We start from the raw sequence: 16871 nt of genomic DNA, 5'->3' as shown, positions 1-16871 counted from the left end.
GAATGTGGGAGAGGCAAATCAAGTGATATGCATGTGTGATATGTGCAAAAGCTCGATCTGTGAATTGGCCTAACTCTACTATTGTCGAAAAGAGTATCCAAATGTTCCGAAAATAGACATAGAATTGATTTGTGAAATGAGCTGAAATTGGAAATACTTTAGGTCTTACTCAACGTAGGCCATGGCAGTACATAGAAAGTGTGACAACGCAATTTTCTTGTGATAAGTTCTTCAATTTTTCTGTTGGAATCCTTAATTTGTTTAGTTTATCAGTCCATTTTAAGCTTGATTTGTAATTTTCTTAACTTTTGGTTCATCTTTTGACATTTTTTCTATCATAGAATTGTGGAAGTTCAATTTTTATCTAGTAGATACATTAGTCGAGCACATCAATCCTCATATGAATTCGAATGTCGATCACCTCGAGGAAAGAGACCAAGTCTTGGGCATAATTTAGGATTGAAACTAGCTCGACTACACATCCTTGAAAATTAAAGACGTATTAAGCGATGTATATTAATTGTTCGTGGACCCAAATTTAACGCACAATTAATGGGTAATGGTCAATTTTAACTAAAGAAGAATGAAGACTGAAAGAAAAATCACGCACATTGATACCGTCAACTTAATCAGTGTATTGTGAAGAAAAAATTGAAGTAAAGGTTTCAATAGTATATTCGCTCTAAACGAGTCAAGATGTACCCCGTGAAACCGTCTAAGTAGAACTTCTAAGGATTGGAAGATCAAACTGTGCTTTGAGTGTGTTAAGAGTTGAACTTTGGGAGAATCACAAAATTGAAATAAAGGTTTTCAAACTTTGAGAAACTGAGCACTTAAGTTTCCATTCAATTTTTTCGAGCGTACAAGTGCTCAAACTTTAAGATAGAGTGCATACAGCTTAAATATTCTAATTGTGTTTGGACTTTCACAAATATTTTTGAATTGTCATTAAACTTTAAAAATTTTCGAGCTATCACTAAACTTTTTTAAATGTTTCTTTGCTACCATTGAAATTTAAAAGTTTTCTTAGTTGTTAACCAACTAATCAAAATCTTGTCATATATGTTAGTGCAGTCACTTACCATTTTATCCCAATCGTCATTTCATATATCATATCATTAAGTTTGTTAACTTTTAAAATGATGAGTGGCAAATGTAATAAAAATATTTTGATAAGTTCAGTGGTAACTCAAAAATAAAGTTAAATAGCAACTGGAAAACATTTTAAAAAACAAAGTGACATCGCGAAAAATCTTTACAGCCACAATTAAGAAATATTTGAAAAATTCAGTGCATCAACTAATATTTTTAACTCCAATTTCAACTTTTACTCTAACCTTTTATTTGTGGCAACCATATTCACATACATTTTAATTGGTTGTAATCGGAGGATAAATGAATGATTTTTTTGTTAGTTGACCCAAAATTAAAAATCTTACTAATTAGTAAAGGGTAAAATCATCTATTCATCATTTCCAGTTTCAAAATCAAAACTGAAGAATGAATTGCCCAAATAGTCACTGAACTTTGTGAAAGATTTCCACGTGGTTACTGAACTTTAAAAATCATTACTGAACTTTGCAAAAAAATTTTCATGAGATCACTGAATTTTAAAAATCACCTAATTCATTACTAAATTTTGCAAAAAGTTTCTTAGGGGTCACTAAATTTAGTGACCTCTGGGAAACATTCTGCAACGTTCAGTGGTCTATTGAAACTTTTTTCAAAGTTCAATTGTGAATAGAGTGATTTTTAAAGTGTAGAAATTTTTTGAAAATCTTTTGTAAAGTTCAGTGATGAATTGTATGATTTTTAAAATTGAGTGAGTCCATAAAAATCATTTGTAAAGTTCAATGAGCATTGGTGTAATTCACTCCAAAACTGACGGACTTGTACCTTTACGTATCACATTCTAGAACTTGAAAGAACACAGTAAACCACCATCTTTTCCACAATGAAGTCACAAGAAACCCACGAAACGAATCAAGTGAAAATCATACAGATATTGCTTGTCATCTTAGAGGATCCCTGCCCGAAATCGAATATGGTTAGTTTTCTAGAGGTTTTAGTTATGGTTTATTCTGTTTCTTGAGCAAACTTATATAAAAATGTTGAATCTTTGTGAGCACCGCATATGTTTGGATGCTTTCAATTAATTCTTTTACCTGCATTTTGCAGTCGAACTTTTCTACCTATTTATCACAACTGAATGTGCTAGGGTTTAGCAATTTTCCTATCATGTCGACATTCAAAAAGAATGAGTTTATACTTATGGTTATTGTCTGGAATCTACTTATTCTGATTGCAGTTGGTTTTTTGTTTTGTTTTATTTTTCTTGTATTCCACATATTTCTTCACCATATGGCTACATCATGGTGGTTTCTTATTTTCCACAATGCAAAATTATGTACACTGTAACAATCAGCTATCAAGATTGAGTAAGGCATTCTTTTGGCTAGTAACTGGTGCAGATTTTATAAATCTAGTTAAGTTACTTGGTAGAAAAGTGATTGTTGATTAGTATTAATTGTCGGTAGTAGAAGATTTGGAATTTCCACAGTATGATCACCATCTAAACTTATTGATATTTTTTGGAGAATGTGAATGAAAGTGTTGAATCAAAGGTTGAGAAAAGTCATCAAAATGAAATATCTCAGAAAGCATGCTATGTTGTTGAGTTCTTTTTTTGGATGAATCATTAGAAGGTTATGATATTTACATTGTTGATGAAGCTGGGATTGTACATGAAGGAATGGAAGGAGAAGATAAAGTTGATGAACAAATTACTTTAAAGCAAGAAAATGATGTAAATGAACTTGTTGATGAGATGGATAAGGATGGGGACCAATCGGAGTTGAAGAGGTATAAATAGGAGAAACATCCAAAATTTATTGATGAACCAAACCATGCAATGGAAGAGATACATGTTGTGGAGCTAAATTTGGGATAGAATGAGACACAGGTTGAGGAGCAGAATTTGGTGAAGGAAATAACACATGTTGAGGACCAAAATTTGGGTGAGAATGAGACAGAAGTTGAGGAGCAGAGTTTGAGGGAGAATGAGACACATTTTGAAGACAAAGATAGTGGAAAATTGAGGTAATTGATGAAAATATTGGGGAAATTGAGGTAGAAGTTCATAAAAAAAATTCAGGAACAGGGAGACGATCTGATGAGGCTCAGATTGGTGAGACTGTAGTGTTAACAGAGGCACCTGTTGAGGATACAAATGCAGCAGAAGATCCAACATCTGAGGACCACTACATAGATAGTACTTAGGCACATGTTCATAGAGCAGTTGTAGAAACAAATATCTTCCTTGATGTAGAAAATATAATGATTGAGGAAGGTGTATTAGAGAATTTTTTATCTTTTATTTTTTTATTATCAATAGGATCAGGAAGAAGAACAAATTGATAATCATGATGATAGCACATATTTCAAGTTGATTGGGGAATTTGGAGTGGATAATGTAAGCAATGAACAAGATCCTCAAGCATATAGTGAAGAAAATGCTAGAGCTGATTACGGGGTGTAAGATAAACTTAGAAGCTTTCCAAGTGATAATATAGATGAAGCTTCCTCATCCAATAGAGAAGGAGTTGGTTTAATTTTGCAATAGGCTTGGAGGACCCGAAATTTAAAATTGGTAATGTAATTTAACTTGGAATTAATTACTTTCATTTGTTAAGAGAATTTCTAATCATTTCTCTTTTACAGTCATGAAGCTTGAAAATATCAGGAATTTGAGTAGTGCAATTGTGCAATATTGAGTCAAGAATGCTACGCAAGTGAAGTATGTGAAAAATGAGAAAAAAATGGTGAGAGTAAGATATCGAAAACATATCCACGAGAATTGTATGCTTACCGGCAGCCAGTTAAAAGAATAGGAACAAACACTTCTGGAGATGAACATACATGCACTACGGTTTGGTAGATTAGTGGAGTACAAGCTTTTTACTTGGCCAAAATATATACGTAAGTTCAGGTCAAATTCTAAATTGTCACTGAATAGCTTTGTAGAAATTGTTAAAGATGATTGTATGTATGAGATTTCAAAACATCAATCTTACAGGACTAGTGAAAAATGTGTAGAGGTGGTCACTATGACTGTTGATGAGTAGTATGGGATTATGATGAGGAGAATGAAGAGGACAAGTCTTGGTAGTACAATTCAGATTAAGGGAGAAGGGTCTAACTTTAAAAGAGATTACATCTATTTGTGGCATGCAAGGAGTGCTTCTAGGCTGGATATAAGCCTGTAATAAGGTTGAACGATTGTTTCCTAAAAGTGCATATAGGAGGCAGCTGTTGGCAAGAGTTGGAATTGATGGAGATAATTGCATATTCCCAATAGATTGGGCTATTGTATATGTTAAAAAAATTTCAGTTGGAGTGAGCAGTTGTTGTTTGACTTAGGGATGTATAACATTCATTTCTAACAAGTAGAAGGGTTTGGTTGAATCTTTAACCAATTTTGTACATCAACTTCACCTTGAAGTACAAAGGGTTGACTCTTAAAACCTATTTTGGAAGAAAACAATGAATGAGAGCCTTCAAGTGGTTAAATGAAAAACCAACCTAACAATGGACAAGATCACATTCTCAGGAACATTCAAGGTGTAAATAATTTGTCTAAGGCATTCGATTCTTCTATAGTGGTTGCTAGAGAGAAGCCTATAATCATAATGCTTGAGAAGATTAGACATCAACAAATGATCAGAATGAATGCTAAAAGGGAATCAACTGAAATGTAGGATCATGATTACAAACCAAAAATTGTGAGTATTATTGAGAAGGTTAAAGCAAATGTAAGATATATGAAGCTATTTATGTAAGTCATGAGAATTTTGAAGTCAGTAATGGTGATAGTCTTTGATGGAGTATGGACCTAATGAAATATGAATGTGATTGTAGCAAATGGTAACTTAGTGGTATTCCATGTCCACATGCAATTGCAGGTATGCTATCCAGGAACATACGAATCCATCTTACAAGAAAGAAGCTTATTTGTGTACCATTCCTTGATGATTTTTAGCATTTGTTCTGTCATTGCTGATATTATGTATTAGTTCAATCTATATAATCTGAATCTTTGATAAAACTCATTTTATGGTTTTTCTCAGTTTTTGAAATTTATTGAAGTTGCAGTGTTTATTCATTAATTATTATCTTTTTGATTTTCTATTTTAATTATTTTATATTTTCTGTCCCAATGAATCTTTAAGCTTGTGGTTTATATTTTTATGATTTTTATATTTTGTTCTGTCCTTGTTGATTTTCTTTATTAGTACAACTTGTATTAATTGTTTCAAATCATGTATAAACTCTTTTATCTAGTTTTCTCAATTTCTTGAAATTTCTAGGGACTCTTTTTGAAAACTCATGCATGAAATTAATTATACATATAAAAGAGAGAGGTCGTATGATGAACATGTGTCTTCCTTCAAGGGGTAAAATAGTTCAAATGGATTTTTTTATTTATTTTTAATAGGTTCATAAATGAAATTGTTGATAGAACCTGAAATTTGTAGATAATAAGTTACGTAATCTAATTTTTGTGATGTTGTACACTATTTTAGTGCCATCATTTTTCTTATCGCATAGTTCTAAATTTCAATGTATCTAAGACTAGTAACATCACACCAATTGCCGCCTTAATTTAATAAAATCAGGGTAACAGACTTATCTTTCAGCATCATATATAACATCAAACATGACTACTGCCCGTGTTTATTTCATTCGTTCAGTTATAATATGCGACTGTTCAAGACACATAGGCGTTCGTTTTCCTGTGTTATATATTTTTTCTGACGATTTGCATAAACATAAAATAGGGCACCAAAATGCCTAACAAATAGGATTTTCTTGTGGTCAGGTTATGGATGAACTTCAAGATCTGGTAATTGGGAGGGTCAATTCCTTCTGTTGTTCTCATCGACCAATCTTGGAGTCTGATAATCCTTGAAGATCTAACTACCACCATGACATGGCATAATGTGGTAGTCGAGTGCTGTTTGGTGGGTAGCTTCTCGGTTGATATAGCCAAGAATGAGGCATCCATTTGCATTGTTGCCATTTTTTGAAGCCCCGATGGAAAAAAAAAAAAAAAAAAAAAAAAATATTTTCTGACTATTTGCATAAACATAAAATAGGGCACCAAAATGCCTAACAAATAGGATTTTCTTGTGGTCAGGTTATGGATGAACTTCAAGATCTGGTAATTGGGAGGGTCAATTCCTTCTGTTGTTCTCATCAACCAATCTTGGAGTCCGATAATCCTTGAAGATCTAACTACCACCATGACATGGCACAATGTGGTAGTCGAGTGCTGTTTGGTGGGTAGCTTCTCGGTTGATATAGCCAAGAATGAGGCATCCATTTTCATTTTTGCCATTTTTTGAAGCCCCGATGATCAAAGGGGGAAAAAAGTCCCAGTCTTGTGTTTTGCAAAAGATGGAGACAAGTTAGTTTAGTTAGCTAAAAGTGTAACTCTCACCATCGAACAAATGTAATCCATTTTTAAGAGAACGTGATTATAATTCAAAACGTTTTCCAACCTGTAAATTGCATTCTATGATAGCGTTTGATTCTCATTTCTAATACACCTTTCCTCAACAAGCATCAATCGTCTTGATGTAGCTTTTGCACATAAATGAAGGTTTTTTTAATAGTCATATGATGAGTTTTCTTCTTGGACATAAATAAGTTTAATTAAAAATTAATTATATACTCATAAACTATTTATTTTACCATAAAGGAAAATCATCCCAGACAAAAGAGTGGCATAAAAGCTATCACTTTGTCTATTTGTCCAAAATTTTTCTAAACCACTCGAATTTTCTATTTCATTCTCTCTCTCTTTGAAAGAGTTTCCTTTGAGCTAAAATATGGAATCTTTGATTTATTTGATTGTGTAATTATGCAGTGATAATTAATGCACTTATTCAATATATATATATATATATATGGATCTTGTTTGAGCCCCATTCTTTGAAAAAAATGCATTTTTTAATAATATTTTTGACATCATTTTAACCATACATGTTACAATAAAATAATATTATACGCAAATTTTAAATTTTTCTTATTTTTTAACGACACATTTGTTATCGATACATTGAAAAATGCATTTTCCCCCAAAATGGGGCTCGAGCAAGGACATGATATATGAATATTTTTGGAGCATATATCATAAAATTTCTTTAATTTAATGTGTGATTTTTTCCCAACTTTTATCTTGGCTTTCCTCCCCTATTTACCTGTTTGTTATTTGGACAGAGCCAATGAATTTCGCAAGTCTACTTCCAAGAAAGTTGCTGAGAATTACACCATTTGCAACTTGGGATATTAAAGTCAAAATGAAAGAAATCATCATTTACATAAAATAATATATAATTTGCATTATGATACTAAATTGGAAGACAATGGAGGAAAAGTCAGAGCTGACTTTTATGAATTAATTTAAATATACATTCTTTGATTATATTGTTGTTGAGATTGTATGAATTGTCAAATTTGTGTCATTAATTGTTTAAACTGTTGTTAAAATCGATATATAAAAAATTTGTCGATTCACAAGAATGACTTATATCTTTTTTGATACCGGTAACGGAAAAAAAAAAAAAATTTAAAATTTGGGTTAATTTCACAAACGGTCACTGAACTTACAGAAAAATTACAAAATGGTCAATGAAGTTTAAAAATTTTTGAGCTACTTTTGTAGCAATTTTTCTACCACTTCCGACCACCGATACCACTGGATTTTGAAGCCGTTGGAAAGCCTACAATGTCCTCTTCAATTACAACAAAAAATCTCCCCCAAACTCCAAAGGATTCGGCGGGAATAAACCCACAAAGTTGGCTACCCGAAAAAGCAAAAATCTGCCCAAATTTTCAGATTTTTGGTGGACTTTTGCGGCGATTTTTTGACAACTTCCGACCACCAAAATAGCTAAATTTTGATACTGTTCTCTTTAATTAGTATAAAAAATCTCCCAAAAACTCCAAAAGATTCGGTCGAAATAAACTCACAAAGTTGGCATCCCAGATTTTCTCCTTTTTGGGATGCCGACTTTGCGGGTTTATTCCGACCGAATCCTTTGGAGTTTAGGGAAGATTTTGGATGATAATTGAAGAGGACATTGTGGGCTTTCCAACGGTATCAAAATCCGGCGGTCTTGGTGGTCGAAAGTCGCTGGAAAATTGCCGTAAAAGTCGCCCAAAAATTTGAAAATTTGGGACAACTTTTGCGGTGATTTTTTGGTCGAATTCCTTGGTGTTACGGAGAGATTTTGAGTGGTAATTGAAAAGGACGTTGTGAGATTTCCAATGATATCAAAATTCTATGGTATCAGTGGTTGGAAGTAGCCGAAAAATTGTTGCAAATGTACCCAAAAAAACTAAAAAAGTGTTTTTCAATTTTAGTGATCGTTTCAGAAACTTTTTAAACTTCAGTGACCGTTTTTGAAAGCGTCACAATACTTAAGTAACCGTTACTGAAAGTTTTAAACTTCAGTGACCATTTTGTAATTTTTCTGTAAGTTCAGTGACCGTTTGTGAAATTAACCCATTAAAATTTGGTTTAACATATTGCATAATTGTTGCCAATGCTGTACTGAATTCCATTAATTAGTTTACTCCCACATGGATAGAAGACTTTAAGAGCTTTTAAATGGTAAGCATTATCAGAAGATAATCATCTATAAATAGTAAGCATTGATAGAAAGAAAGTGCAAGACACCAAAAAATGAAACACTTCAGCCACCCTCATGGTCTAGAGCAATCTGAAGTGCAAAAAGAGGAAGAAATGATCTGCTCAGGTTGCGAACAAGAACTTTCCGGTCTGGCTTACATTTGCAAGAAGCGAAACTGCGATTTCTTCCTCCACGAATCGTGTTTCAAACTGCCTCCAAATATTCAGCACAAATTTCACTCTGATCACCCTCTTGATCTAAAATCCGGACCGCCCGAGTATAGTCTTTATTATCCTTGTGATGCTTGTGGTGATAGCATTAATGCCTTCGTTTACCAGTGCCAGAAATGCGATTTCAAAATCCATGTGACATGCGCTTTTCTGCCAGATACTGAAATTTGTAAATCTCATACACACCCTCTTAATCTCTTGCATTCGACGCCAAATTCTTCAGAGGATGATTTGATTTACACGTGTGATGTTTGTGATGGTACTTTATCAGAAGGTTACTGGTGTTATTATTGTCCTGACTGTGATTTCGGTACGCATTTAGAGTGCATAAAATCTTCTGATTTGTCCAAAGAAGAAGACGATCAAGAAGAGGAAGAGGAAGAAGAAAGCGACGAAGAAGAATCTGATCAAGTGAAATTAATTCGTACAAGAATAAAGGCTGAAAATCAAATGGCGAGGCTGGAGTTTCAAATGAAAATGGCTAAACTAAATGCAGAATCAATGGCATCGATTAGCCGAACTTATTTTTGATGGTTTTAATATCTTTATTGTCTTAATTATATCAATGTCTGTGTTTTATGATGTTCAAAACATCTTGATACTTGTCTGGAATGTAGTTTTCTCATTCCGTTTCTTGATTGTGAATCGGTTAGGCTGATCTTTATTTCAAACAACTAGTACTAAACACGTGCATTGCACGTTTTATGTATCGGATGAATGATATGCCTAATATTTTTAAGTACTAATAATATGTTTGAAATTAATTGATGTAATTAATATTACTAAAGGTAAAATTAATATTGTTAATGTGTGTGTGAATAACATTTTTTTTTAATAAAATTATGTATATAATTGAAATGTAATATTTTTATTTGAATAACCTATTTTTGCACACAATATTTTTTGTCAAGATCCCACAACTTTTCTTCTTTTTATTTTCTATTTTTAGTCTTTTATCAAAACTTTTGTTGTTTGCATTGAAACTTCACAAAAAGTGTGGGATATAGTTGCTCATAAGATAATACATGTTCAGAAATATATAGTCCAATAGTAAGCATTGTTTATCCTTAAGTTTTGTTAATTAACTTAATAAAATATGTCATTTCAAGTAAATTATAAATATAAATAGTATTATTGTAATTTCTTTTAATTGTATGTAATAATATTTTTATTAATTGTGTACTAATAATTAGTAATAATTGTATTTAGTGAAAATTAATTGACTTAATTTTTGAAATCAATAATAATTATTAATTATCTTATTTAGAAGTTGTAAATTGAGTATTAAGGGTATTATTCATCACAAATATAAAAATGTAAAAGTAAAATGTTTCTCGAAATTTTTTTTTTAAAAAAAATTTCAAATATTATTTTCATTTTCAATGAAATCTTTTAGGAGTGCACTATTTTTTAAATCTGTAATATTAGGATTAAAAAAATTTTGAGCTTATATATAATTGTATTGTTTTTATAAATCTTATTTATTAATATTAATTGATTTAATAGTCTATTCGATTTCATGTTAATTATATATGTGGTATTGTTATAATTTTTATTTTATTTGTATATAAGTTTTTATTAATCATATACTAATAATTAGTAATAATAGTATTTAGTGGAAATTAATTGACTTAATTTAAAAGATAAATAATTTTAATTTTAATAATAATTGAATTTAGTTGAAATAAATTAAATTTTAAGGGTATTATTGACCATGAAAATTAACGATATGAGGATAAATGAGGGTGTATTTGACTTAAAGCTAAATATGTAATGGTACAATTAGTAATTAAAAGTTTCTCTTCAATCCCCACTTTTAATATATTGTAGATAAGTATGAAATGTCTATTCTATAAACGACAACTTGAGCTTCTTAAATTTTGTATTGATCCATAAACATGAACTTTATAATCTGCATTCCTCCAAGAATCCATTATCTTTCGCTTTTTAATATGGATAAAGCTCTGTGTATAGAGCTTTTTTCACAGATTTCTTACCAACCCCTCAATGGGGTCGATTCCACGTGGGTCTCGATGTAATAAAAAATGAAGAAAAAAATCTGGACCCCACCCTTTTGTGAGAACCCTATAAGGGTTCTGTAATGTGCTAGACCTGTATGCCCAGCACTGCCGTTTTAATTTACATCATTGTTGAACATAGTTAAATGGAGGGATGACACGGGACGGGACGGGACGGAGGTACACGGTAGCCAACAGGGCATGGACAATGAATTTTGTGTTAAGCGATAAATTCCACATTGATTAAATATCGAAATAAAGACCAACATATAAGGACTTGGGCTACTCTTTAGTATGACAACATTTCAAGGTGGAAGTATTAATATTATATCAGAATCCGTTAAATTCCAACTAGTAATTCGATCCGATTAAAACTCAAAAACAAGTACAAAAATTTTTAAATTGATCTATTCAAATAAGTCACCATCTTTCAAGGACATGTTAAGTGATAAATCTCATGCTGATTAAATAATGAAATATAGACTAATGTATAAGAATTTGAACAAATTCTTTTAACAAGGTTGACCTTTTAATAATAAAAACCCAAGTCTTAATACTTTTTCTGCCCTAATTTTACTTGTGACAATTTTGTTGCTTCAATAGTTATTTATATTTAGGAATTTTATCAATTCTTTACCTTATTATTATGGTATAAAAACACTCAAAATCATGCAGTTAAAAAAAAAAAAAAAAAAAGGTTATCTCAGTCACTCAACTGTTTTTTAACCGGATCTAAATACACAAATTTCATTTTCGTAGACTGCTTGTGATGTTAGTTTGCTGCAATAATTAAATAGTGGTGCAAGCTAGATTTTTTAATACGAAAGTCGTATATTGAAATGGGACTTTTAATACAATTGTGTATCAGGTAAACACGAATTTTTACAAGTTGATAAAACGTTATTACTACACAATTGGACGACTGACCAATTTAAAGAAAAATGAGTTAAGCTAAAGTGATCGAATTGGTTGACAGAAAGGGTGATCGATCCTCACATTTTGCATTTGGGTCCCACGTGAATTAACAAATATCAACCCCTCTCATGTGTGTGTTCGATCATCTCCTATGTTAATCCCAATGTTAGTGTAGCAAAATCCAAGAAAAATATATCAGCTGCATAGGAAACAGCCTTAAATTATGATTGATTAATCATTATTGGTGATGAAATTAAAACTTAAATGATGAGTTTTAGAGGGAATAAAAAAAACTTGCGTTGACAAAAATAAAATATTGTTTGAGATTGTATTGTACTTCGACGTTTAGTGACTTAATGTAATAAATTTACTTATTGGTATTAAAAAAAATTCATTGTTTTAGATTGTGCGATCTTCGATTCAGTTCAGTTTAGTCTTATATTGTGTAATTCAAGAATCCATATATGCCTTATGGACCGAGTCTAAAATTGGGTTTTCAAAGCTTAGCACCAGTTTCTATGTAGTTTGGTTCCAAGCTTGCAGCAAACCTTTAGGGCGAGGCGAGATAAATTTCATTCCTGTCAATTGTATTTTTTTTTTTCATAGTATCAACCATGTAACTATACTTTAACTTTCGATAACTACGCTTTACAATAATTTCAATCGAATTAATTCAGTAAATTGTTCACAATCGATCGTAATTTGATTTCAAAATCATGTAATTTTGTCCAATTCCACGAAAACGATGATAAGATATTTAAGAAATGATGACTTTCAAATGTAAATATTAGTTGTTAACATAGAATATGTACAACTTTAGTAAAATATGGGCGTGTTTTATTTATTGACTATCAGGTCATTGACTTTGTTCAGATCAAATTATGGAATCAGTCAGAATTACCTGATTGAAATTAAATAAATATTTAGTGATCGAGCGAACAAAATTGAAATACAATTACTTAACTAACAGTAGAGTAAAGTATAATTACTGTCAATGAAATTTAGAGCATTGCAATTTCCAAAGAAAGTTGACATTTCTTGAGAGATGCTTACCAAATATTCTTAATGCAATTTGTTATAAATAAAATATTTTATAAGAAATTATTCTTAACATAATCTATCCATGCTTTAATGAAGAGAAGGATTAAATTAATATCGAATAATTAAAAAATCTTACAAGTTGACAATAATTAACGGACGACACGAAACTGATATATCTCAATTGATGACCAATTCAACATGAAAAAAAATAGTCGTGGCTTAGCAGTTTCCTAAGAAATAAACACACGCACAATTGGCAGAGGAAGAGGAAGAACAAAACGACGAAGAAGAATCTGATCAAGTGAAATTAATTCGTGCAAGAATAAAGGCTCGAGATCAAATGGCGAGGCTGGAGTTTCCAATGAAAATGGCTAAACTAAATGCAGAATCAATGGCATCGATTAGCCGAACTTATTTTTGTTGATTTTAATAGCTTTATTGTCTTAATTATCTCAATGTCTGTGTTTTATGATGTTCAAAACATCTTGATACTTGTCTGCAATGTCTGGAATGTAGTTTTCTCATTCCGTTTCTTGATTGTGATTCGGTTAGGCTGATCATTATTTCAAACAATAAGTGTGACATGTCTATTCTATAAATGGCAACTTGATCTTCTTGAATTTTGTATTGATCCATACACATGAACTTTGTAATCGCATTCCTTCAAGAATCCATTATCTTTCACTTTTTAACTTACATCATTGTGAACATGGTTAAATGGAGGAGGGACGGGATGGGACTAGACTAGACGTACACGGCACTAGTATGGCATGGACAAGGAACTTTGTGTGAAGGGATAAATTCAACATCGATTAAATACGGAAATGAAGACCAACATATAATGATTTGGGCTACTCCTCAACAAGGATGACATTTTAAGATGGAACTCCTAGTATTAGTATTTTATCATAGTCCATTAAACTCCTACAAGTAATTCGATCCGATTAAAACTCAAACACGAGCACACAAATTTTAAGATTGATCCGTTCAAATAAGTCACCATTTTGCAAGGAAATGTTAAGGGATGAATCTCACATCAATTAAATAACGAAATACAGACCGATATACAAGGATTTGAGCAACTTCTTTTAATAAGTTTGACATTTTAAGAATAAAACCACAAGTCTTAATACTTTTTCTGCCCTAATTTTACTTGCGGCAATTTTGTAGCTTCAATAATTATTTATATTTAGGAATTTGGTCAATTCTTTACCTTATTATTATGGTATAAAAACACTCAAAATCATGCAGTTTTGAGATAGAGAAAAAAAAAATAAAAAATGAAAGGAGAAGGTCATCTCAGTTATCGAAATGGCAATTTTAATACAATTGTTTATTAGGTAAACACGAATTTTCACAAGTTGATAAAACATTATTAATACACAATTGGACAACTAACGAGTCCTATTAACGTCTACAGTGTTCTTGTAAGAAAAATATGTCAAGTGCATAGGAAACAGCCTTAAATTATGATTGAATCATTATTGGTGAAGAAATTTAAACTTAAATGATGAGTTTTAAAAAAAAAAAAAAAAAGGGATAACTACGCTTTACAAAATTTCAATCGAATTAATGCACTAATTTGTTCACAATCGATTGTAATTTGGTTTCAAAATCATGCAATTTTGTCCAATTCCATAGAAACGATGACTTTCAAATGTAAATATTAGTTGTTAACGCATAATATTTACAACTTTAGTAAAATATTGGTGTGTTTTATTTATTGACTATCAGTTCATCAATTTTGTTTAGATCAAATGAAGGAATCGGACATAATTTCTTGAATGAATACAAATAAGCGTTTAGTTACTGAGTGAACAAAATTGAAATACAATTACCTAACTAACACTAGAGTAAAGTATAATTACTGTCAATGAAATTTAGAGCATTGGAATTTCCAAAGAAATTAAGTTGACATTTCTTGAGAGATACTTACAAAATATTCTTAATGCAATTATTGTTAATGAAGAGAAGGATTAAATGAATGATCGAATAATTAGAAAACATCTTCTGAGATGACAATTAATTAAGTAATTAACAGATGACACAATAAGCTAGTCAAGACGAAAAAGTATTCCTGGCTTGGCAGTTTCCTAAGAAATAAAAACACACAATTGGCAGAGATGTTTCCATTTTTTGTTAATAATCCGGTGATTGTAATAAGTTGACTTTGTACAATCATTTGACTCCAACCCATAAAAAATGGGATTAAAGCTATATGTACGGAGCCATATTTCACAGAAAACATACAGATTACTCACATGTGGGCGGATCCACATCATTAAAAAATTACCTCAAAAATACCCACCCATCCTGCTTGTGTGTGTCTGTAAAGGTCCTGTAATCTTCTGGCTTGTACGTGTAGTGCCCTTCAAAAAATGGTGTTTATTTCCATTTTTAGAGCTATATAGCCATACACTAAAATGTTTGGTATAATTTTTAAAAAGTCAAAAGTGACTTTTGAAACTAACAAATTGCTTTTGAATATGTTTTGATAATTTTTTAAAATAATTTTGGCATGAAAGATGGTTGCCAAATATTCTTAATTAATTTATATTAAATAACAAAAATATTAAGTAAATTAATGTAAAGTAACATCATCTATCAGTTTAATGTTTAATCAATTGAGAGAAGGATTAATCATTTATCCATTCCATGTGTAATCAATTAAGAGAAAGATTTGATTAATAGTCGAATAATTAGGAAAAAAAAATTATAAGTTGACCATTTAACAAGATGACAAGAAACTCAAAATTGATGACCAAGTCAACAGAAAGAAGTCAATCCACTGCGCTGTATTAGGAGTTTCCTTCTCTTAGTTAAAAACACACAATTGGCTTAGATGTATTCCATTTTAGCTAGGAAAAAAAAATAAAAAAAAATAGAGTCGACTAAGAGAAATAAACCATCATGCATACTTTAGCTTTACTTTCTGGGTAGAAAGCAGTAATCGTCTTCTACCTTTTATTTAATTTGCAAATTCATCCCTAATTCTTTGAGACAATTGTGTTCTAATCGTTGAAAAAATAGCGTCATTCATCTGAATAGATAAATTACATCAATTTTTACATTATTCAATTCATCTGATTAGTAAATTCAAAGTTGAGAAAGGCAAAATGATCACTCAATTATTCTAGATTAAATAATTAAAAATAAAATAAAATTGTTGGCCTAAAAAATCCATACCACATGTAAAATGCATCTGCATTTGGACAAAAAACTATTAGACACGAAAATAACGGAACCAAAGAAAGGGGTGACAAACATCAGATTTTTGATGATCAAGTCAATTATCTGTTGGAATAATTTCATATGTGGGCTTCACATTCAATTGCAAATTTAACGGGTTAGATGTATGACTCATAATGATATTCGTGATTGGGTCAAATTTATTAAGTGATCAGTTGGGCCTTTTACACCTTATGGGTTGTGATTAATGTGATGTGGTAATTTTAAACACGTGAGCCGAAAATAAACCATAATTAGAATTCTAGTCGTAATGAGACGGCTCAATTATTTCCTATATATAAATGCTAGGTCCCCTCTCCTCTCCAGATGTTTTATTAGCTTGCCCCATTGATAGCTAATACTTTGTGAAGAGCAAGGAGAGAAATATCTTGACCGCTATTACAACTATTATTCATATCAATAATGGTTTCCACATGTATGAATTCGTTTTATTAATTATTGTATTGTAATTCTTGATTTTTAACATGATTAAAATTTAAATTCAACATTATCGTCCCGAGAGATATTGGAGAGCTGAATGTGGCGAAAACAAACAAACAGAGATTTGGCTAGATTTTAAGAGAATCCGTACATTTGTGCTATTTGGGGAAGAATCTTCATGAAACTAGGTTAAGATGTTGTACGCTAGTTCCATGTGTTACACCTCCATCGATTCGTAGATGCTTGGTTTGGTAAGTTTCCTTTGATGTGTTTTTTTTTTTTTTTTTTTTTTTTTTTTTTTT

The 16871-nt window shown here is 31.1% G+C and overlaps 1 protein-coding gene across 1 annotated transcript; it reads left to right on the top strand.

Moving 5' to 3' along the window:
- Positions 1–8733: 8733 nt before the first annotated feature.
- Positions 8734–9560, top strand: LOC111391632. Its single transcript, XM_023016887.1, has one exon. It carries the CDS (start codon positions 8750–8752, stop codon positions 9455–9457), a length of 708 nt encoding a protein of 235 aa, XP_022872655.1. The 5' UTR covers positions 8734–8749; the 3' UTR covers positions 9458–9560.
- Positions 9561–16871: the final 7311 nt, after the last annotated feature.

Source organism: Olea europaea, chromosome 3, assembly GCF_002742605.1.
Source record: "Olea europaea var. sylvestris chromosome 3, O_europaea_v1, whole genome shotgun sequence".
NCBI lineage: Eukaryota > Viridiplantae > Streptophyta > Magnoliopsida > Lamiales > Oleaceae > Olea > Olea europaea.
The sequence above is the reverse complement of the archived record's forward strand: the minus strand, read 5'-3'. Positions and strand labels throughout refer to the sequence as shown.

Bases quoted from the DNA above. Each gene is read 5' to 3' on its own strand.
- LOC111391632 (XM_023016887.1), top strand. From the start codon at position 8,750: ATGAAACACTTCAGCCACCCTCATGGTCTAGAGCAATCTGAAGTGCAA.